The sequence below is a fragment of the Charadrius vociferus genome, unplaced genomic scaffold, assembly GCF_000708025.1.
Source record: "Charadrius vociferus isolate BGI_N301 unplaced genomic scaffold, ASM70802v2 scaffold21, whole genome shotgun sequence".
Taxonomy (NCBI): domain Eukaryota; kingdom Metazoa; phylum Chordata; class Aves; order Charadriiformes; family Charadriidae; genus Charadrius; species Charadrius vociferus.
In genome coordinates, this window is record NW_009646850.1 from 216,653 (window position 1) to 241,515 (window position 24,863).

Consider the following 24,863-nt stretch of genomic DNA (forward strand, 5'->3'; position numbering starts at 1 on the left):
TTCGCCGCCGCGACGCCGTTCGGCGCCCGGGCCCACCCCGGAGTGGGGGGGGGGGACCAGAATATGCCCTTCGCCCTGAGGAGAAGTTGCCGGGAGGGACAGCAAACCCAACGGCGTTGGGTGCGATGGGCATTAGTGTGTGCTCCAGCACAGGTGTTGAGGTAGTCTTTGCCATGGTGGGCACAGCCAGCGGGGCCTTGTTTGTACACAGTGGTACCATCGTGCTCCGCAGGCCTGTGGTCAGTGATCAGGACGGGCGAAGATGTGGTGGCTTCTCCATCGCTCATCAGAGCAATTTAGCTCAAATTAATGAGCTCTTTATTGCAATTGGAGACAGGGGGTCTAGCGATCCAGTGCTATTGCATTAATTCCTGACTGATTTTTTTGACAGCCTCACCCAGGCCCGCTCACAGCAGGTTACCGCCCTGAGGAGCTTCCTGGCTCGGCTCAAGTTGTATCGTTCCGCTCTGGGTAGTGTACAATTTATGAGCGTTTAAAAACATCACCCACAGCGCCGATATTTGAAACATGGAGGAGATCGCTGAGACAAAAGCATTTCCTTGAGGGGTCACGAGGAACGTAGAAGTTGTTCCAGCGGCTCAGCTGCTGACGGACTGGGTGAGGGTTTGGTATGTTCGCATGTGACACTGTGTCACTCGATGGCTCACTTCATCAAAGACTTCCTCGTAGCCAAAGGCTCTTGGGGTTGCCGTCCGCATTTCAAGCTCAGCGTTCGTTCTGGACACCAACCATCACACCAGTATTTGTGAGATCAACCGTATAACTGCAGCCACTGCCTTTTGTTCTTACTGTGGAATCTCTCCGAAGGGTGCATCCACAACTCTTCACTGAAAACTGCTTGTGGAAAAGGGACACTCATACGCAGCCAAGGGCACGCGTCATTGCAGTATCGCTAAAATGCAGCTGGATTTCACTGCCTAAGAAATTCCTACTAAGGCACATACGCAGAGCTTTTCTTTCTATTGCCTATGAAACTGTGGGTCTGTGAAAGAAAAGAAGGAAGGAAACACCAGAAATGTTGATAGCCATAAGAAAAAGTGGTGCTCATCGCTCTGAGCCTCTTTCAGCCAGCGCTCAGGCCACAGTTATGTTATTTGATTCCTACCATGTTGAGGAAACTGGCTTTTGGACATAACAATTACGGCCTACACACCATTAAGGTAAGCTTCCCCCCTCCTAAAATAATTTATAACTTCAGATAATTTTTGTAGATTTCCCCATTTGGTTTACATCTACCACATACTAGTTTGTTGACTCAGAACTGTTTGGAGTTACCATTTGAATGTGTAATATGAAGTCTAAATCCAAATGCTCATATTTATTTTTGTGGTATTCTGCCTTTCAAGTATTAGAAGGTCATTGTAAACTAATGCTCAAGCTCAAAACTTAAATTAATTGTATTTCTCTTTTGATAGTGTCATTAAAACTTAAGATTGCCATAGATAATTACAATTACAAGCCTCAAAGGTCAACGCAAACTTCACAACTTAAACACAGTGCATATTTATGTCCTAGAAAAGCAGCAGAATTTCTTCTCTTGTTAAGGCTTAGCTAGAGATGTCTAAAGACTGAAGTTTCTCTAGGGCTATGGCACCATTTCTCAATCATATGATTCCATTATTCTAATGCTGATCAGAAAGATCTGTTATGCCTTAATTCAAATCCTTATTTAATGTACTTTTGAGAAATAGTACCATAGCCCTACAGAAACTAAAGTCTTTTGACAGCTCTAGTTAAAACAAAAAATTAAGGAATGTTCTTGAGCAATCCGTCATGAAACAAAGACATACGAGAACTGTCCTCACAGCTTGAAATGCACATACATTGTTTTAGAAGCGACTGCAGAATTAAAGATTACTGCAGAATATTCTGTTAATATTTCTACCGCTCATCGTAAGGCATCTATGAAAGATTCATCTGGAATCTTACATTTATGCAACCAATAATTTTAAAAAAAATAAAACACAACCAAAACCACTCTCACACAAGACAGTTTGTGCAACCAGTAATACAGCTAACAAATGTGTGACTTATGAGTAATAAAAAAGTAAATGTTAGGGAAAATTGCAATCCTTGTGTCTGGGACATTATCCACCTTCTTCCTCAACCATGCGAGAGAGATTTTCAATTCAATAAGCAAATATATCTTCAACTTTGGATTACATATCTCCTAATTAATTTTAATAGATACTGCTGTTTAGTCTCTTCTCAGTGTGCCTTTAGCATCCATTAGCATTTACAGTAGATGTGTGCTTGTATTAAGCGGTGAAAAAAGTCATAGTGACATTGATGGGGCCCACATAATTAATGGAAATAAAAACATTTTAAAAAAATCGGTGAAGCCAAGTTTATAACCGCCTTTTGTATTGAAGACAAATGTTAGCATTCCCTTTTCAAAAGTCCCTCAAAGGATTTAAGACAAAGAAATGAATAACTGCGCTCCAGTGAAAATCAAAATGGGTTGAATAAATCGTCATTAATATTGAATAAGCTTGAAAAATGAGCTTACTTCCCACACAGGCATTTAACCTGATTAGTTACATGTACAATGAGCCTGAAGTAGTCGATATTTTCAAGACTATGTTTTAAACCACATGAAAGTACTGAAGTAAAATTTCCCACTGAAGGAGCTTGGTGATCCGGTGTGGAATCTGAAACCCCTTTCATAGTTGTTTTTTGACTTAGGCTGACTGCTTTTGGTTTTGTAAGTTACAATCGCAATGCCTGCGCTGCAAAAACCCATCACCCGTCGAGGCAGAGGATGTTCTTTATCCCCTGGAACCGTTACCTGAACTGCAGCTTCCCACGAGGAGGCCTCTTTGCAGCCTTTAAACTGGCCTCAGAGCTGCGGTGTGCGAGAGCGCGGGGGTGTTCAGCGCATAGGATTGTTAAACGAAAAACCACAGGTAGGAACTTGCTTGCAGGGTGGACAGGAAGGTGTGCGTGTTCTGTAACCGCTCCGTGCCTGACAGAGACTGTTATGAACAAACCCAGCTAATTCCCTCGCCAGTGGTGGTGGCTGTTACCGCGCAGAGGTACGTACGTGTACTTCCATAACACTCCATTATCTTAAACGTCGTGGGCTGTAACGTTCGCTAGTCGGCTATCACTTCTGCAGTGAAAATCCTGAGTTCCTCTCATGAGGTTCCTTCGGTTTTACAGTGGAGCCGTGGTTCTGCTGGCTGTGCAAGAAACCTCTGTGCTCCACAAAGCCCAGGGAAGAATCAAGAGTAAGCAAAATTTTATTTTAACAGTGGATATGCAAGCATTCATGATTTACTGTGTCAACATTTAAAACCTCGTTTACAAAGTGATGGGAAGCGTATTCTGTGGTTTCAATGGTTATGTAAAATACATAAAAATAGAAACAGAATGAATGAAGCACAAAGCTGGCTGTGCAGAACGAAAAAAAAAAATAAAAATTACAAAAGGTCCAGTCACTTCCTAATACAATTTCAGGTATTCTGGTGAGCTTTTTGAAATTATGCTTCAACGCTTGGAGTGAAATCTAATTTCACTGTGAAAATCAGAGGTTTTGGTAACAAAATCTGTTACCTGACTATTTTCCATGTTGCCACTGATTAATAATCGCTCTGAAATTTCCTCTTTCCAGTGACACTTCCCTGTAACAAGTTTGCGTCAGGCAGCCTGAATGCAGACACTGCTCCCAGCTTGTGACTCTGTGGCAGTGAAAGCAATGGCAAAAGAAGATTTTAAGTTTTTACTGGATCACACTCTTAATTAGTAAAATGTTCAACAAGGAATGTTCTTTCTACTTTGATTTCTGCTGCTTTTATCTTTTGATGGCAGGTGAAACAGGCCATATAAGAGGGCAATTCAGACGATAGAGATACAGGACATTTACAAGAACTTACCATTCTGAAGCGTGTGACAAGATCCTGAAGGTAATCCCCATGACACGATGTGATTTCAATGACGGCACTAGAAGCTATGATACACTAAGAACTGAACTAAGGCGTCAGGAGAAGACCCACACTTTAATAATTTTTGTACCCGTACAAGTTTCTAAAGCTCTACAGGAAAATCCCCCGTGTTCTGTAGGTTATCTGTGGTTCGCGTTTTTGCGTAGAGGGCCCTGTTTATTTCAATTTGTTTTTCCCCAAAGATGCACTTCAGGTTAAGAGAGAGAATGACTTCAGAGCACTCAATTTTGTCTTCCCTTAATGTAATCTAAGTTGCATTTTATTCCCTAGTACAACTTTCTGTGACTAAATGTCTCAGACTCCTTTATCAGCAGAGAAAAAGATGATCTTGAAAGGCGATTCTGAGCAGGGTCAGAGGGAGGCGGCTCTGCCCTTCTCGTGCCAGGTAGTTGGATGCAGAGCCATTTTATTTCCTTTCTTTCCCTTGTTGCAGTTATAGCCACTGGTTTTTAACGATCCACTGGTCTCGGTTTCACTCAACCCTTCTTTTTACTGTAAGTGCTGATGGATAAAGGTATCCCTCTGTGTATCTCTAAGCACTCTGGGTTACTGCATGCATTCTTAACCTGCATTAAACTCTTAACCTAATGAAAGCTGCAATATTCAGTCCAAGAAATACATGCATACATACATAGGTATATATATATATCTACCTGCACATAAATATAGTGCATACCACAGTATATAAACAATACTGTAAATTATCAAAAAGTACTATTAGAGGTGGTCTTTAAAGAAAACACCCTTCTGAACTGTTTTAATGTAAGAAAATTAATTTCGTCTCATTATGAATAAAAGTACTCTTGCATTAAGAATACAATTCTACTTGAATTTAACCCATTTAATACAAATCCATGCAAAAGCGTACAGTGCAACTTATTTCTGGCTGTCTGCTCTTAGGATGCAATGCATGTGCAGGAGAATGAGGGCGCAGTCGTGCTTCAAGTGCTAAGGACGCGATACAAGAATTGTGCACGTTAACAGGTAGACGTCCAAGGTGGATTGTCATTTCCCAAAAACATTTCAAATGAGACTACCATGGTTTACCTTTTGTTTTCAAATTTTTATTGAGTTTTCCCTTGTGACCAGGATTTAAATGTCAGTACATACTGATTATAAAATTATAGGATCCAAAATTTTATTTAAATATTTTTTTTTTCTACAAAAATATAGTTACACAAAATACCCACACTGTTTCCTGCAGTTGATTCAATGCAACATTCACTGCAAAGTTTTACAATCCTCAGAACAATATCTGTTTAAGTTTCAAGTTATTCAAATGGTAACTTGTAGGCACTTCCCATTAAAAAAATATTAAACATAACTTATGCTACATTAAGGCTGAAATACACTTCTGTAAATTTTGAGATCCATTTTCATATTGTTAAGTTGTTCCTATCTCTGTGGACTGCTCTAAATACTTGCAATGAATATTGTCAGCTTTTCCTTCAGTTCTACTTTCCCTCCAAGATTGACCAGTGTTCTTAGTGGAGTTGAAAACTGTGTCCATAATATTTTTCAAAAATGTCCCCATTTTTCATTCTGGTGAAACTTACCATACTTTTATGTTTTAGTCCCTGAGACAGCCTATAATGCTTTATCAATTGTTTATAATAACATATATTGAATGTTGCCAAGCTAAGGTGAGATTTTTATACATGACACCTTACTCAAGAACATTTTATAGAAATAACTACCATAATTGGGTTCTTTATAACTTCTAATATTCTTTATATAAAGATTTAATAGTTATCTCAACTCTTTCCTAATACACAGTATTAAGAATTAAATGGGTTTGGATTTGTTCTTTTGACCCAGGCAGTTTTTTGTTGCCATTAGCCTCGTTTTCAAACGGTCTATAACAAGCGACATGTCAAAAAATGTATTTTTTTTCAGTTTTCAGATGTCTTGATAAGTACCTGAAAAAAAAATAAAAAAATTCTAAAATCTGTAGAAGCATTGCCTAAGACAGTAGCTTTTCCCTCCTTCTAACGATGGCTATAGTTTAACGCTGTGTTAATTCTCTTCAGTAACTTTCCACTTACGGGTTCAGACACATTCAGACATAGGGGAGAAACTATATAAAAAAAATTCGCATGTTAATATAATTCTCCACTTGAGTTTTACCACACAAAATTCAATTAGAAATTAAATAAAAATTAACTATTATCAATACTATTTGGTAGGAAGAACCGAAACTCATTTAATAAAGCTTTAATTAAAATGCTTTATTAACATGCTTACCTCACTAAGTATTGCCCATACAGGAGAATCCGAATTGATTGATAAACGAATAGCCTGTATTTTTCCTATTGACTGATTGATCCTGCCTTCTGCAATTCCATTTTCAAAAGCCCCTAAATAAAAAAATAAAACAAGATCCGTACAAACATATATTAGAATGAAATATGCTTTCACGTGAACTAATGCAAAAGCTCTAAATTACAAATTATAAATTAATTCCAGAGATACAACATGGGGGAAAAAAAATCTTTTGGAAAAAGTCAAATAATAACAACTGGAAGATAAAGTTGTACACAAGAAGGATTCATTCCTTCAGTTACAGCAACAAGGAGCTGGGGAAGAATACAAGAGAATAAAGAATCTATAGCTATAAATGTTAAAAAATAAATTTCAATATGTTAGTAGTGACCAATACATACGGCATGCATGGTCATGTTAAATATTCTAAAAGAGCTTTCCTGAGAAGCATGATTATTTTTAAAAAGATATATTAGGAATCATGGACCAATTCCAATACATTTTTTCACTCGTTCAGTGCCTTTTAATTGACCTTGTTAAACTGGCGTAAAATCACTGCAGACAACTGAAAAACGCTCATCCCATGTATGATATTAATTTCCTATCAACTTGCATGTGCAGCTGTGACATGACAGCATTTCGGTTTGCATCTCTAATTAGAGCGCAACAGCCACGAGGAGGTGGGAGAGAGGCGCAAAGCAAAGCAAACGAGAAGCGTTGGCGAGGTGAAAGCGGTTCATTGGGAGAAAAGAGCAATTCTGGGGTAGAAGAGACAGAAGGAGGTGGCAAGCAAAGCAGATCTCCCAGTAGTCCTTTTTTGTTCATATAGTGGTGTTTTCGTTAAGGTAACAGTAGAAACCAGGCCTTGGCAAGCCTGTGGAGAACCTGCGGCCCGTTGAAGAGAAGTCACGCACCAGCCTGAGGAGGGCAGAGGGGGAAGCAGGAATGGGGGCAAAGAGGGGGGGAAGGCGCATCACCTGATGCTTCATTTCAGGTTGGAGCACGAGTTATTGCTGTCGTAATGGTAAGAAAGCCTTGTCTTCAGCTAAGGCTGCAAAATCCAAACCAGAGTCAATTATCCTATTAAAACCTTGCAGAGATTGCAATTAGGGTTTTTTTTCCTAATTAGGTGCCTTGGCTTTTGCCACTGCTGGTAGGGTTCTTCATTATTTAAAACAAAATAGGATAGTCATTGGTCAAATATCATATGCTATAATATGCAGTAGCGCAGAGGGTTTCTTTTCCTTACTAGTTCACCTTGGAACATTGTATTTATTACAGAGTTAATGAAATTCTCAAATGCAGAAACATTTTGTACATAAGAACAAAATTTCTGGGTTTGAAGGGACAATAAACAATTTACCTATTTTTAAATATCCGTCTTTGGTTGCTGGGTAGTTAAATTTACTTCCACTGTCAACCAGTTCTTTTCTTAGCATTTCCTGTAAAAAAACCCCAAAACAATAAAATCTCCAGAAATATTTTTTAGGGCACAACATCTAATGCTGAACATCATTCTCAAAATGAAAGAGCACTGTGTATTACAGTTGGAAATGAGAGACTTACATCAGCTGGCAACACTTCCACGGTAGTGTTAAAGAGTTTATCACCGGGGTGCTCCATGTTTCCACTTCTGAAGAAGTACCTGATGATAAATGTATATTATTTCCAGGTATTTTATACTTTAGAAATGTTCTAGGGTAGTAATTCTTTTCAGTTTTGAAAGAAAGTTTCAAATACCTCTTCTTTAATTAGTTGTGGGCTATAGAGAACAGAAATAGGCGTTGAAACTTTCAAAAGTGTCACAAACCATACTAGAGGCTTTTATTTTAAACAAGCATTAAACCCATCTTTCTCTGGAACCACGAATGCAAGTGTTCCCCCTTTACAGTGCTCAAGTTCCAAATAAATTAACTTTCCAGGTTTAAATGGCTAAGGAAGAGCTGCCCTCTGATCTGTTCCTGTCATCCTAAGACCGAGGTGAGATGGGCTTTCTGGAATGCAATGGCAGAAAAAATCCTGGTTTCTGCCAGACCATATGCTACATGCCAACATAATCCCCCTTTTTATTAATTCAGGTGCTTCTAAATAATTTCCTTTCTAGCCAATGAGCAACTGCACTGTCAAAGCAAGAATCCAAGCAAAAACACCAATGAGATTTTAAAAAAATGAATAAATCTCGGTTTGGTTTTACATTTTTGGCATGAGAGTTCTTAGGTTTGCAGATCCAAAAGGAGCTAAGGAAATTTAAAGCATCAATCCGCCTCCTCTGGTATCAAGCAATCAAGACCTAAGAAGACCACGAAATATAGGATTAACTATACATTTTCACAGGTTAGCAATGGGATGGGGCTGGCACCAGCCATTAGGCAATAGCATATGTAAATTGGTTTCATCCAGTACAGCTTCCCAGTAACAGGAAAATGCAAAAATAGAGGCTACCCAAGTTTCCTGAAGCATAAACCAATTAATTAACAGCATTAATCACAGAACACCAGTGTTTACTATAACAACTCTCATTTAGTGCAGCTCACTAGATGGAGATAAAGACTTGCTTAGGGTTTTGGGGTTTTTTTTTGTTTGTTTGTTTGTTTTTTTTAAATAAGTGAGAAATCTACAATATTTTCAGAAATTGAATTCTCTTAGTTTTGTCACCAATTTTGGGAGGAAGTGTAACAACAGTGAAGGATTTTTCTCTCTGAATATCATTACAGAGATATGGTAATTGGTGTCAGAGACACTGTCCTGGAGCCATATTTCTTGCTAGGTTACTTTTAACTCAGATCTGTTCTCCAATCTGACACAGAGAGAAGAAGAAACTTTGCTGAGCCAGGCAGGACTGCTTCTTTTGGTGCCAGCGTTGATGTGTACTGGTCACAGAGTAAGTCCTTCTGAAAAACACTTGTCTATCTTAAGCTACAGGTGTCTCTTCCTTTCAAGGAAACCCAAGTTGAATGATGCAAGAACAGAGAAGATGATAGTTTCATCTTTTAGAATCAGAAAGACATTCAAGGTGGGACTTGGCTGTAGATCCAAACACGTGAAGTTAGAAGTCTGGCTGTGACCCCAGTGTTCAAGCTCTCATTACAGGCAATGGAGATACGCTCGCTGCAGTCCATGAAATAGCAACTGACTCAGGTGACCCAACAGAGAATGAGATGAATAGCTCTCTCGCTTCCACTGACTGTATCAAGTAGATCTCTGTCTGTCATGTATAGAAGGAGCTTACACACCGACCTTACATATACATCTCTACTGTAAATACCTACATTCAAGTCTCTGAACCTTCAACTGAACCCCACCTTTATTAATTCACTCTTCATTTTTTCCTCACAATAGTGATATTTTATCTTCTCTTGCACCTACACTCATAAATGTCTCGTCTGGGACATGGCCTTTGACTTGACATCACACAAACTGCCTTTCCGTTGACAACTATAGAAATACAACTTTCACCAACTCCATTGATGAAATTCTTTAGTTAAAAACAAATTCCTTTGAGAACTATCATAAGAGAATGTAAAATATTTAACCAAAGAAATCAAAGGAAAAAAATCTAAGAGCCCTCTAATTACCAAGGAAGAAATGTATTTCAGGAGGGGAATTCAAGAAGGGGAGCAGATAAATAGCGAATTGTGGATTTTTTTTGTCAGTAATGAGGCTATGGTTTATGCAAACAGTTGAGCACTCATGATTTTGAACACATTCAATCATTTCCAATCTGGATATATGTAGGCTTCCATATTCTGTACAATGTAATACTTACTTTTCAATTTTTAATGGATTTAAAAAGGTGAAGCGGATGTAGTCCCCTGCCACTGGAGCTGAAGCCCAAAAACAGTCTTCTCCTTTATAAATTTTTTCCAAGGTATATTGCTGGTATATTCTTAGGCTTGTATCCACTTTTGCAGGTGGATTATCATGTGCTTTATGTAGCACATTTTGGCCAAAATCTTTATCCTGTGCGATATAAAGAAATGTAATTTCACTCATACAATGAAAAAAAAAAGTGCTCCAATATCATGAATTACTACAAGAAGCTATTCCAGAAAATAATTACCTCAGTGTCAGAAAACATTTTTAATAGAATATTCACTTCAGTGTAATCAATGTTACAATTTGTAGACAGAGCTGCACTGATTATTTCTCAGTTGTCTAGATTTAAAAATAAACTTCTCCACAGTAGACTATTTCATAGTTGTCTACTATGCCTTCTGCCAGGACATCTGGTACTGGTCTCTGCTAAAGGCTACACAAACCTCCAGTCTGATCCAATACAGCAATTTGAATGATCTCATGACTAGTCTAAATGGTGCCATCAGGACATCCCTGAAGTCTGGTGCTTCATTGCTCTTGTCCTTACCAGATACATGGTAGATCCACTATTTGCCCTCCAAACTCTCCCTAAAAATCTATGGCCGTCACGATAGCCACACCCTTGTCCTAGCAGTATACCTTCTTCTTAGTAGCCCCTTGTATTGGGATTGTGGACTATTATAGAATCATATAATCATAGAATCGTTTTGGTTGGAAGAGACCTTTAAGATCATGAAGTCCAACCATTAACCTAGCACTGCCAAGTCCACCACTAAACCATGTCCCGATTTGGCCAAAACAAACCATCGTAGCTGTTTGTACGGTGCAGAGCACATGAAACCTTGTGCTGTGAAGAGGGTTCCTGCATCCCATGAAATGCTACTACGATTGGTACAAGTGTTCAGATTAGAGAGTCAAAGATGTTTGTGCAGAAGTAGTGTGCCCCACCTGCAGTTTAGATGCCAGAGCAATACTCTGCCCCAAATCTGTAAACCAGCGTTCTTGGATATGGAAATGCCATCTAATACCAAAGATGCAATGCTTGAAACTGATCTGAGAAACAAGTCGGAACACAAGCGTGTAATTTAGAAATACGGCATTAATTCCTTATCCTTACTTTCAAATTCTGTATCTTCCCAGGCAAAGATGAATGAATTCCCACATGCTGAAAGAGAGATGGTTTAGCACGGATACGTAACTTTGCCTTCTCGTTTTCACAGTGTATCTGGAAAGAAAGTAAAAGGGAGCGAAGTTTTACTTAAATATAGAAGACACAAACTAAGTTCCATAAGGCAATTTGATTATGTAGTTGAGGGTATAAGTCCAGGTTTTTTATCCATATTTAAATGAGTAATCCTAAGATTAACAGTCAGTTTATTGCAAATACATTGTTTCTAGACCTAAACTCGTAATTCCACTCGTGATGCTATGTAGATTTGAAGGATCAACCACCACTAGTTCAGGGATTTCTGCACTGTATACCATCAATCACACCTTAGAGTGACAAAAATGAACCTCAAATCTGAAACCGGTTGATTTTTTTAACTATTTCTGGCAAATTTCACTTCAACTCTTGGTCTTGCCATATCATTCCAATAAAAGTATTTTGACCAAAACGGACCTTCTTGAGATAGATTCTGGTTACATTTCAATCTTTATTATTTTAGCTTTCTGCTATGTTTGAGAAGCTTATAAGGTACTATACTGTAAGTTATGTATCTTATGTATATTATCTTATAATTACATAAAGCCCTTAGATACTGTATTTCAATTGTGATTTTCCAATTTAGAACACTTCGTGACATGACATGTACCAGGGAATTAAGTAACTGTAATTGGTACTAATTGCTGAGTTTCTTGATTTTTGAATCATGGCAAATTACTTCTTTAAATGTAATTTTTGCTCTATATCTATAGAGTATCATACTTCGATACAATGAAGCAGACATACTACAATAATTAATGAGACATAATGAAGCATAATATCATAGAGCAGAGCAAAGAGCTAAAATGAGGCTCCCTGGGTTCTACTCGCGGTTCTGCCACCGAATTATTGTATGAGTTTGGAAGATCATTTAACTTCTCTGTATCCCAGGTCTCACATCTTTAGATTTGAGAGGATAATGTGTTTACCTCTTCAATCAAGTTTGTTCAGTTCTATAAAAGAAAAACATTACATAAACTGTATCAATGCCTTCTAAAGCTAGAAGTGATTAAGTCTTCACTCAGCTGGCTTAAACACCAAAACTCATGGGGGATTTATAGTTTCCGCAGAAGTACTAATTAAAAGTTCAAAACCACCTGGAAGGCTATAAAAAGAACTAAGTGTTTTTATGTTTCTCCACAGCAGATGTTCAGCAGAACAATGTAAAAACACAATACATGCAAATTGATTTATTGGCAGCTGTTTCGTTGAAAAGCACACTATATTTTTGCTAGGAAAAAAAAAAAACATTATAAAAAAAGTAGATCTGTGATCTTTCTACTGACAGGGTTTGCAGTTCATCCCCTATAATAATGTAGTCTCTAGCATGTCTCCTTTCATGCTATGGCAGCACTACCAAAAGAGCGGCAGCGGCTGAGAATAATCAGTAGCACAGGACTGGCATGGTCATTTGTGCAGAAACTGAGATAAGGCTCCTCGGTAAGTCAGGGCTCCCATCTTCGCAGCCTGCTAGTCCCCACTACGCTTGATACATATGTACTACTGCATATGATCACAGAACCATACAATGTTTTGGGTTTGAAGGGACCTTAAAGATCATCAAGTTCCACCCCCCCTGCCATGGGCAGGGACACCTCCCACTAGCCCAGGTTGCCCAAGGCCCCATCCAGCCTGGCCTTGAACACCTCCAGGGATGGGGCAGCCACAGCTTCTCTGGGCAACCTGTTCCAGTGCCTCACCACCCTCACCGTAAAAAATGCCTTCCTTACGTCCAATCTCAATCTACCCACTTTCAATTTAAGACTGTTGCCCCTTGTCCTGTCATGACAGGCCCTGGTAAAAAGTCTTTCTCCATCTTTTAAGCCTTTAAGTACGGAAAGGCTACAATACTGTCTCCCCGGAGCCTTCTCTTCTCCAGGCTGACCAACCCCAACTCTCTCAGCCTATCCTCATAGGAGAGGTGTTCCATCCCTCTGATCATTTTTGTCACCCTCCTCTGCACCTGGTCTAACAGGTCCATGTCTTTTTTTGTACTGGGGACCTCAGAACTGGATGATGGTTCACAGGAGGTAAACACGATGAAGTTTCTGAACGACACAGAGATCTGATGGCTCTGATCATCACAAACTGTCTTTTCCAACTTGGCAAGCAGATGTAGCTGAATCTTGGTATATTAATACTCAGCCCAGGCTGGAAACACGTGCCAAACACCCTTCGCCACAGGATGGCAGGTAAAAGCCACAAACGGGTGCCCTGTTGACCCTCCCATGAGGCACAGTGTGTGATCGCTTAGTGACATTCTTAGTTGCTTGGAAAGGGGAAAGCGCAAGGATTTCTGTCAGCTTGCCTTCTCTGGCGCCTGTAGGAAAGTCCACCGCTTTCATCTGTCAAGCAGAGGAGGAGCAGCAGCTCTGTCCTTCTTCCAGCCTCCATGCTCTGCATTCTCAGGAATGGTCCCAGTAGGTCATGCCACTGGTCATTGCCACTCAAGGCCAGCGCGAGACTGACTTGTCTCGATAGGTTTTTGCTACCCACAGCAATTGAAACTGCAATTGCAGAAGCGAAACTCACTAGAAACTTGCTGATGCCACGTGGCTTCGGCTTGGCCAGAGCGGACTCGTACGAGCTGCCCGCCTGCTTTTGAGGAACACAGCTTCATTTTAGGTATTAATCAGGTCTTAGAAACTAGAACAGTCATTTGAAAAAAAATAAAATGTTTCATCTATTGGATGGAAGTTGGGACATGTTAGACAGATATGGAATGGGTGACATTAACCTAACAGTCTCTTTTTTTAATTCTGTTACCACGGGCAGGCAAGAACCTAAATTAGAGGTACGTGAAGCTCACTCTAACTCCTCTGAACCAGCCTGACCCATGGAGTAGGACTTCAAAGCTTACTCCTATCTGTACGAAGTGGGAATCGAGACTCCTCAGTAGCATTACTAAACGTAAAACCAGGGACATTCCTCTGTCCCCAGGAGTCACCTCTGCTACTACACAGTAAAACTCAAAGCTTGTTTGTTCCACTCCCCTCAGTCTCCTGCTCTGCACAACTCCTGTCTGGCTCTTCTTCCTTCTTTATCAACACAGAAGTAAGACGTGTGAACACTTGGAGGGGGACTGGCTACACTCATCAAATAAAACTCTCAAACCTTAAAAACCAAGAAGGAGAAGAAACTCTGGTCAGTCCTCCGTGACACAGTCATACAAGAAGAGTGTGACCAGCACCAAAGACTGGTGTGAGAAAGAATGCAATAGGACATAAAGAAATACTTTGTATATCATTGGGCTCACCTGTAGTGCTAGAAATGGCACCTGTTTCTTTCATTTTCAGTGAAAAAAATAATTTCGTTCGTTCAATCTACATGTTTCCCTGCATTATTTTTTTTCAGGCAAACAGTCTTTTTTTCCCCCCCCAGGTAGTAAAAGACTTAAAGCAAAACATTTTAAGTTCTGCTTCCTGAAAGAGAGGAATTGGTACGCAAAATGCAGAACAACTGTGCTTGTAAAATTGTATGCTTCACTGACTTTCATATTAGAAGGTCATCAGAAAGTTAGAAGTGGTAGTCCACATAGGTTTCTGTATTCAGCCTTTTCTTTGGTGCTGCAGGGTTGCCTACGTGACCAGATGTGAGCTTGCGCCGTCCACATTCTGAGCCGACGGAGGCAGAACAGCTCTGGTGTGGAAATCTGCATTTCTGTGAGTCAGGCCTCTCCACGTGCCCCGAAGGGCTCAAACCCTGTGCCACTCTACGCAGATCTGCAGCAGGCCGTTCCCCACAAATTCCTAAGTCAGTCAGGTTTGTGAGATTTCTATTCTGCTTTGTGAAAAGAAATCATTTTGTCACTGAGACTGTTTGAATATGATTTACATTCATAAATTCATATACATACTCACCGCCTCCTTTTCTGGATTGCACACTTTAACCCACAGCAGGTGGTCTATAAGCCAGTCTATCGGCTTATCTTTATAGAACATGAGAAAAAATTCCACTGTGAGTGGGAGGTCTTCTGTTTTAAACAATTTTCCTGAAAGCAAGACAAGAAGTTGCATATTCAGATATTTTTATTGCTGTCCGAAAATCACCAGCTTTATATTTACTCCAGCCTGAAACATGTGGATGTAATTCTGATTATTTAGTGGAAATTTCACCCAGACTCCAACTTTGGAGATTCGCTTATCTTCCAGCTTGGTGGGATTTTGAAAAGATTTCCATTCCATGCCTGGAGATATTCTCACACAGTCAACCAGTCAACTAACACAGCATGCAGTTATATCCTAGTTCCAAACACAAACCTGCCGGTCACCTGTATCGGTGTGTCAGATGAAACGAAGTCTGAATAATTCCTCAAAACGCTAGATGTGCAATTTCACTGGCAATGCTACAGTGAATATCTTTAAATTAAGACCCAAATATGAAAAATGTTGCTTTTAAAATACTATCACTGTTCATTTTGTTCTCTCGCTATTTGTATTAGCAGATTTTGTTAGATTTCTTTGATTGACCAAACACTTATAAGGTGTTGTCACAAGTGAATTGTATTAGAACCGAAGAGAAAAATATAAAAAGAAACTTACTACTAAAAATAATAAAAAACCTTCTCTGTGATATGGGATGCATGTTCTGCTCCACAAAGGAAAGGAAGAAGAACTTTTTATAACTAGTTCAAAATCCATTCTCCAAAGGAAGACTACACGCTACAGGGGCACATAGTGCCGCAAGGTGGAACAATTTGCTTCTTAGGGGAACCCAACTACTAGATCCTATGCTGAGGAGACTCTGCATTGAAGAGACAGTTCTAAAGAGCACAAAAAGTAAAAGACTTCCCTGGGGGAGCTTTCCTGAAGAGCCACGGAAGTTTTGATATATGAGTCCCACCATGCTATGAAATGCAATTCCGAGTGAGACCTACTCGACCTACACCACCCCAAATCCAGTTGACCCTGCTGAGGTCTTAATACTTACCAATAAATCCAAGCTGGGAGAACTCGAGAATCATCCACTCTTGGGACTGTTTAGCAGCAAAGTCTTTTATTCTTTGCATATAATCAGATTTGGCTATAATATCATCTTCCAGCTGGGGGGAAAAAAAAGGCAACAAAAAAACCAGAAGGCAAGTGGTGGTGATGTTGCCACATGTAAATGATAACTGCGCTGTGATTGACTCCTGTACAGCGTGTGCAGAAGTTTTGCCAATCCACAGTGGATTGCTATTTAGCTTCTACGTATATCGCTGTTTCAGTACCATTCATTAAATATTTGCAGGAGTGACTATAACACCATGAGTGCTTCTCGCTTTTTCAAGTAAGGACGACTGCCTACCTTAAAGAGCTCTCACATTAAGCAAAAAGATAGAGGTTAAGGAATACGGCAGCAGATAGTTTGTACTGAAGTTGTATAAGCATTGATAAGCAGCGGGAGCAAACTGTTTGAAATGAGAAGCGTCTAAAGCAGATGGTTGAAAGCTCTGTAGAGAAGCCTGGGCAGACTTTGTTGTACCTAAAAGGTGACTGAGAAGAACTGTGGATGATTACTGAGGTGCTAGTAGAAAGCAAGTTGTTTCAGGGAATACTAGTCATGAAAGGAACATGCTGCAAAGCACACTGAAGAACAGGAATACGTAGAGCTTTCGAGGTGCTGCAAAGGCTGACGCTGAATACAGCGGTGGAGCCAGCTAAAGGATACTTGGAAAAGGAGATTGACATCCGTCAAGGAAATGGGAAAGGCCTTAGCTGCATTTTTGTATGGCTTTCAGAGAAGAATGGGGGATGTGAAAAAGCCAGAAGCTGTTCCGGTTACTAAAGCAGAGGATAATGAGTCCAAACAAGGACTTTAGAGCTGATGACACAGAGGAAATAAATGAATTCCAGAAATAGTTAAGGAGCAAGTAATTCAAGGTTTGAATTTGGTGTGGGTGTGAAAAACACAGGCAGAGGAGGCTAAAGCCTTCAGGAAAATGTTGTTGGGGCGCAGTGTAATGATACAGTTCATTTGATCCAGCTGCTGTACTTCATTGGCCCTGGAGCTTGCCTGGTGGCACTGGGATCTGATTCAGAAAGCTAAATAAGTAGAAAATGAACGCTATGAGAAAAAAAAAAAAGCATGATTTCCTGCTGGTTTTGCCTCTTCAGCTGACTTGGCGCAGAGTCAGCAGCAAGAGCATGAGAGAGCAGCCCCATGGCTTTCAGCTGAATTTGGCCATTACTACAAGCGTAGGGCGGATGGGGGAGAAATGCATTGTCAACAGTGAACCCAGGAGGAAACAGACTGAAGTTTGAAAGACAAGATTTGAGATCTGTTTTAACCCTGTCAGCTTTTGCTGATGGTAAAGATAACAGAAATAGATAGACGGAGACAAACTGATTAAAGACGAATGCTTATTAACAGATTCTGAGATCTGGTGATTGAGGTGACGTGACGGTTATGCAAAGAGAACAACAACAAAAATACCCCAAAACATCATCTTACAAGAAATCTTGCATAGAATTAAATGAGCTAAGAGGATTATCCAGAAGCTAGATGTAAAGGGAGAAGAGCAAGGAATCAAAAAGAGTTTCAGAGAATCCTTAAAGATAAATTGAGGGGCACCAAAAAAGGACAAAAAACAGAGCAAGGAGTATCTCAAAAACCTAGTGAGACCACCGTATCGAGAAACTCTAGAAGAAAGTGTACAAAAGTAGTAAAGATGAAAATTACAGAGGCTGTGATGCAAAGCGGGTGTGAATGTGGTTATGAACTGAAAGTAGTTTTGCATAGTGAGAAGTCTGAAACAGTCTTTTCTGAAGCTGACAGTTAAAAGTGAATATTGGAGAATGTAGTTTGATATCCTATGTAGCACAGGCCATTAAAAGTTGTTTATTTAACCCCATACTGAGCCCCGTAATTTGCGTTCAATTAAAGCACATCTTCTTGAAGAGCATCTGCCATTGCTTCAGTATCAGTTCTTTTTCAGTAGGTTATATGATGTGCAATTATCATGAACGTATGTGGTACCTAAATTCTAATTTGAATTTGTCTGGCTTCAGCTTAGAGCCACTTGTTTTTTATATGCTCTTATCTACCAAAAGAGATTATGTAGTGGATGTATGCAGCTGGATCGGGAAGTTTAAGATATGAACTGTCCTGGTCCATTTGCCCCATTGCCATGGGAAGGCCAGCAGAACACATGATCGCAGCTAATTTCCCTTCACTCTTCAGTACTTTGAGATGAAAAGAAGATACGCGCACAATAGCAAGGCTATGTAAATTTCCTAAATGATAGACAATAAATGAATAAATGGGTGTTTTTTCTTAGGCGGGTTACGTGTCTTAGAGAAGTAAAAATGAAAAAGCAACAAAAGTGGTAGCATACAATGGAAGTGTAGGCATCAGGCTGGAAAGTAGCTTCCTTTGTAAATTATCTTAGGGTATTTTTATATTTTGAATCACCATTTAATAAATATGTGAAGATTGTTAAGCTGAAAAATCTTATTCTCTCATTTTCCACAGAAAACAAACCTCCAATAGTTCATTCTATAAAGATCCTTTTTTTTTTTTGGCTCGGTTTGTTGGGGTTTTTTTTTAGCACTAGCATAAAGAAAATTTCAGCTAAAAATGCACTTCCATGAAAGTTATTCCTTTTAGGATCTCTACCAAATAACAAGCTTGACCGAGAGTCGAGGGGGCAGGGGGATTAGGAAAAAAAAAAATCAATACAAAGACTCCTAATGACTTCACTGAGCTATTGCACAGGACTTCAAACCATTCGACAAACACACTAGAGAAATTATAATGGTGTACAGGTAAGTGCTGCTGGCAATATATGTTACCAGTATATACATATATGTTATATATAAATACACAAAGCTCCCCCAGCCTCCAAAAGGAAAATACTCAGGAGGTAAAGAAAGGATAGCAGTAGTTAAATTAACTAAGTTTGAAGCTTATAACAGATTTTAACTGAAGATGCCAGCAGATTTATTTAATGTTTTATTTTTGGTTCATCTGAGTGCTAATAAATACTTCCCATAAACTGCTGTATCGGAGTTTCTCAAAGATGCTTTCAGATTTGAAATGTTTAATCACTTCAGAATGACCTACATCTCCACGGACCCAAAAAAAAAAGTGCATCTCCTCACTACTAGGCTGAGATTGGAATGCCTGCTTTTATGGCTAAGTTAAAATCCCATTATCTTGTCTCTGACATTATTACAAGTGTCTCAAGGGGCCCTGAGGGACTCCAGGAAGTTTAGTAAAAGTGGAAACAAGTATTTTGAAGTTCTCTTAGTTTTTTATCGATTAAGAAAACTTCACAAAAAAGCCCGAAAGAAGCAATAGCTGATTAAGGGTGGGGGTGGGTAAGACAGGCAAAGAAGAGGAGACGCTTCACGTAGAAGAGATGAGATGACTGATGTAATTTATTGACCTTTTTCAAAGTTTATGTTTGATCAGTAGGTAAGGTTCATCCACAGCGTAACCCTGTTAGCTTCAATGGACTTCACAAAGCTACCTTCTTAAATCCTGATTCACCAGTATCCTACAATGAGTGTTTGAATGTTTATTCAGCTACGATCTTGCCTGGCTCGTGATGCCATGTAGACATCAAGAGTAATTGCATATGCTTATCTTCTTTCAAAATCGGTCACCCAAATGATACTATTCCTGACAACACAGTAAATAAAACCTAATGTAGTTCAAGTTTTCCCTAAGATTACTGAAGTAAATCTTTGTACCAGGCTGAAGAAAGGGATTTTTAGATTATTTGCTTTCCATTATTATAAGGCTTCCAAACAGAGGTAGATGATAACTATCTTTATGGCAGCACGTCTTCCTTCTTTTCAGCTGTACTCTATGGAGAAGTTTCCTGAGCAGACCAGCATCTGAGAGAAGCAGCTGCAGGCCGGACACACAAATGAAGATAAGCATACGAGGAAAGCATAGTTTCTTTCTAAGAAAATTCTGAATACAGCCATAACTACCACCAGACCATCACAATCCAGGCTTTGCTCTGAATAGCACAATTCGATCCTTATATTTCACCAACTGAAAACACATTAAACTCCAGCTTCCTTAACCTAATCAAATAAGGGTTTCATGCTTCAGTCACCTTGTTATTCAACCTCACAAATGACAAAGGTACAGATGGATTTAATCAAATAGTGCCTGGCTGCAAAATATATATAAACACAGAAGTATGTGGACGCTTGTAAAGAGCACAGGAAAAATACATAGAAAATGACAACAGATCGCTGTTTTTATTGAGGCCTTTGAAACAAATTAAAATTGCGAAAGCTAATAATAAGTACAGATCTATTGTAGCTACTTAATGATAATGTGAACATACCTGTAAATAAAATGTTCCCTTAGGTTGGGCATATAGCATTAAGAAGCTATAATCCAAATTCTGTTTAGTTCTCCACCTAAACATAAGCAGCAAATTCTGATAAGCTTTTTTTGGGGGGGTTGCAAGAGTTATTTCTATAATAAAAGCATTTCTAATGCTCTGCAGTTTTTTCACTACAGTAAAATTGCAAGGTTGAGTATTCTAACTCATTGGTAAGTTAATAAAAATTCCTCTATAATAAGTGTAAACATTTGTAAATAATTAGAATTTGCAATAAAAATTAACATTAACTAAGCAAAAAAAGTTGATCTAGATCAATGCAGCCTGAAACAAAATATCTAACAAATATATTCACGTCAAATGACTTAAAGGTTCTACTCATTATATTATGAACAGTGGAGATCAATGCACAATGATTATTTAGAAATCTAAAATTAAGTGCCGTTACTGATAAACAGCACAGAAAACAGGTTGGTAAATTTCATTTTCAGCTTTAAATGTAAACACAGATGTTTTTTCTACAAAGTACAGTCTTTCATTTTACCAGAGGATGAAGCTGATGTTTGATAATCAATGCTAAAAGACTAGAAAGCAATTTATCAGTATTTAATTAACATAAGTGTATCTGATTGAAATCTAATGGTATCTGAAACTTAAGTATGTAAACATCTTTATGCTCAGAAAGATATAAGGTTTGTCTATAAACCCAATATACAGGCATACGTACAGTTGCTGATCTCCTTCAACGTAAACTCTGAGTACTGCAGCTGTCTTGCGGCATTGCTGGGGCGGCTTCTGATAAATTAGTTATTCTTGATCAAGAGAAAATTACTTGCCTCCGATAAATCAATTTTGTTAGGTTATAATCTCTGCCTTAGTGAACTTGGGGCACATAAGCGAATGACATCGCCAGTGAGGATATACTATTAACAGTAGTCTAAAAAGTCCACGATGGCCAGAAGTTAGGTCATTAAGTAACCCACAGCAGTTGATACTAGTTAGCTAAGGGGCCTCATGGGGTTTCCGCTGCGTGTTCACAGAGCCTCTCCCTTACCTGTCACATGAAATATTTTTCTATTCTTCCCTTTATGACCAGATCATCCAGCCTATCGCCTCTTGTCATTATCCATGTGGTTTAAAACCTGTGGGGTGCCTAGAGCCACGACCCAAAGGAGAAGTCCTGGCTCTCACCCTGAAGCTGATGGGCAGCACAGCTTTTCTCAAGATGCCCTTCTGTAATAATTTTTTTAAAAAGCACACTTGAGGTCCCTTAGCTCTGAAATACAAAAATGTTACCAGCTCAAACAGCGTTGACTTTTGCAGAATTTTCCATTTTGTACTTTTAGCAAAAGTTCTTAGGTTTTATACAGCTATCTTACCTTACTCTGTCCTCTGAATCCCCAAATGTTTTCTTCAGGTTGGAAAGATCTGGATAATAAGACACAGGAGGAGAAATAACCTCTAGGACTCCAGACTGGATTTCTCTGGGGAAGCTGTGAAAAGAAGCTTAGTGAGACCCCATTCCTCAAAAAGCCTTTTGAGGGCAACCACAGAAAGCAGCTCCCCAGAGTTAGGTCTGCTCCTCAGTAAGTGGAATTGACAACTCTACCAAAGAAACTAAGTCACAAAGATTGAAAATTAGGAACAAAGAAGGGGTCTTTGACAACCAATCAGAACAAGCATGACTGTAACTCCTCAAAGTCCCAGAAAACACTGAAGAGAAATGTGTCTCAGAAATCCTGCTCCTCCTGCATCTATAGATGCTTACTCGTAATCCTGAGATGGTTGCCAAAATGCAGCAGTAATTCAAAACCAAATCCACTATAGAGACCGACACACGACTGCTCCCCCTTGCATAAGAGCTCCTCACTTCCTTACGCTTGCTCTAACTCTAATTCTACATTCTAGCCAAAATGATACTGTCCTGCGGTGGGGGTTTGGTATGGGGAGTCTGGGTCTAGTCTCTGCTCCAAGGATTAAATTTTCCATTAAAAAAAGTAATTGAAAAAATGTGCAATCAACTTTGGGAGCCAAACCTGGAAGTCAAGTCTCCCCCTTCCTCCACAATACGTAAAAAAAACCCCAACAAACAAACCTTCAGTTTTTACTAGGTATAGGATCACTGAAATAAGGAGTTCTCCAAACCAAGTTCCCCATTTCCTATGATTAATGAAAAAAGGTTCACATTAAAAATTAAGCACATCACAGCACAAGCACGCTTATAGAAAAGAATCTCAATACTGTGTAACACTGACAAAGCATCTGCTCTGCAGCAGTATTTTCAAAGACCATGAGGAAATCATAAAAAATTATCTAAGTGCTTAATTTGCTCTACGTATTGTGCCTCGTGGTGCTCAACGGTGCTGAGATGAGGAGGACTGCCTCTTCCCCTCCTCGTGGCTGCGGTACTCCCAGCTGAGCCAAACCCTCGGGAGGCAGGCGGCGAGTGCAATTACTTAGCTAGCCTGAGGAGCTGCCTGGGGGAAACCTGCACCCCAAATACACTCTGGGAAACCCTTGAGTAGAGCAGGACGTGCAGCAAAGCTTCAAAAGTGAAGAAGGACAACCTCTCTGGGGATCTTGGTGGTTTTTTGTTTTGTTTTGGTTGTTTTTTTGTTAATATTCTAAAAAACGTTGATACAGAGACCGAGAGCTCTCTTGTAGTCATTTTAAAGGAGGAGACAGGGGAACAGCTGCCTCACTTCAAATACTGGCCAAAGTGGGGTTCCGTCAGAGTGACTAATTCACGAATGAGCTTGTGCGCCAAAGAAACCAGCAACACCAGTACTGCAGTGGCACAATGCAGATTTCATCTCTTGCTTCTCTCAGTCAGCTGCGCTTCAGGGCCTTTAGCCTGACCTCTAAGGTTTTTCATGTGCACATGATGCCATAAACATCTATGGGAAAGAACAGTAAGAGCAACCAAAACTGCAGCGAGACTCAAGCCTTCATTTGACAACTCTTATATTATTTCGGCATGGCAAACAATATCCATCTCATGTTACCCACGATATACCAATATTTAACATTATAAATAGAATCAGATTGCTGTCCAAAGTCCGTCGCCTTCATGAAAAAGAGGCAAACAAGCAAACAAAAACTCCCAGAAAACATGACAGACATCAGAATACACTGCAGGGCCGCAAAGTCCGTGGGGACATCAGACATGTAGCCACAGGTGCCTTGAATTGCATCATTAATTTCATGGGGAAAAGACTGAGGTTCAAGTAAATACTTATCAGGGGCTTAAGTTGAGACCTTTCCTACTTAGTTAAAGCATATTTATGAAATAAGAAAAGGAAAATAAATTGGTACAGGTCCTTCTGAATTTCGCAGTGTGGTACAATATGCGTATTAAGAGCGCACCCATGCCTCATTTCTTAGCAGTTCCATTCCAGCGTGGTAGAGTTGTAATTTATCCCTGAAATGCTCTAATTCTTTCCATAAAAGCTCCAAATGTGTTTACGAGCTGTTCAATGCTACACCCTATGGGACTTACCTGGTTTTAATACTTTCTGCAACACTGTTAACGTACTCTGCATTCACCTAAAAAAAAGAAGGGGGGGATGTTGTCATTTCAAGTCACCCATTTTTGTATCAAGCAAAACTTTTGTAAGGAATATTTACAAGCAAAAACTTCATTTCTATTCTCCAGTTCTTTTCATTCCAAACAAAAGCAACATGTTAGAGCAGCATTTCTACTACAGGACACTATGGAGTTTTCAAGACAACCGAACTTCCAACGTAATTGCAAGCAGAACCAAACTATCTCCAGCTATGGCTTCTGCATTTTGTTTTTTCGCTGCTTCTGCAGGAGGCCAAGCCATTTGCTGCATAAAATTCTGTCCTGCAGCTTTTCCTTTTGCCAGAAAAGCACAATCATGCAACCATCAGTAAAAAGTGCCATTTCAGGTTAATCATCCAAAAATCACAAAAGAGGCCTGAGGCTGTTAAGAAAAGTCACCTGAGCAAAATTCTCTAAAGCTAACGATACTTAAAATTTTTATTTAGAGTTTCTTCCTAATTTAACAAACTTACTGCTCTTAGTCTGGAAATTTTGAGGGCATACTTATTCATTGCTGCTGTTTCACAAAAAATAACAGTTTTAGTGAAGAAAACACATCTGTTAACTATATTAAACAGTGCTAAGTTTTATGGATTTGGAAAGCAATACAATACCTGTCTTAGCAGTTCAGATTTTTTTTTTAAATACACAAACAATTGTTACCAGCTAGACATTAAATTTGTAATAAGTAACAGAGATGCAATGTGATAAGTAAAGAACTGTGATGAGAAAAAAATACCAACAACTTTGAAACTCCCTTTCAGT

At 39.3% G+C, this 24,863-nt stretch overlaps 1 protein-coding gene across 1 annotated transcript in view; it reads right to left on the reverse strand.

The window, feature by feature from the left end:
* Positions 1-5,857: 5,857 nt before the first annotated feature.
* Positions 5,858-24,863, reverse strand: part of MGAT4D (MGAT4 family, member D) — a 31,792-nt gene continuing 12,786 nt past the window's right edge. The window contains exons 6-16 of the mRNA XM_009894172.1: positions 24,033-24,079; positions 21,913-22,026; positions 20,534-20,609; positions 16,177-16,288; positions 15,108-15,238; positions 11,161-11,268; positions 9,994-10,187; positions 7,794-7,872; positions 7,591-7,669; positions 6,210-6,322; positions 5,858-5,884 (exon numbers count right to left, since the gene is read on the reverse strand). Coding sequence (XP_009892474.1) covers positions 5,858-5,884; positions 6,210-6,322; positions 7,591-7,669; positions 7,794-7,872; positions 9,994-10,187; positions 11,161-11,268; positions 15,108-15,238; positions 16,177-16,288; positions 20,534-20,609; positions 21,913-22,026; positions 24,033-24,079 — 1,080 coding nt within the window. The remainder of the gene's footprint in view (positions 5,885-6,209; positions 6,323-7,590; positions 7,670-7,793; positions 7,873-9,993; positions 10,188-11,160; positions 11,269-15,107; positions 15,239-16,176; positions 16,289-20,533; positions 20,610-21,912; positions 22,027-24,032; positions 24,080-24,863) is intronic.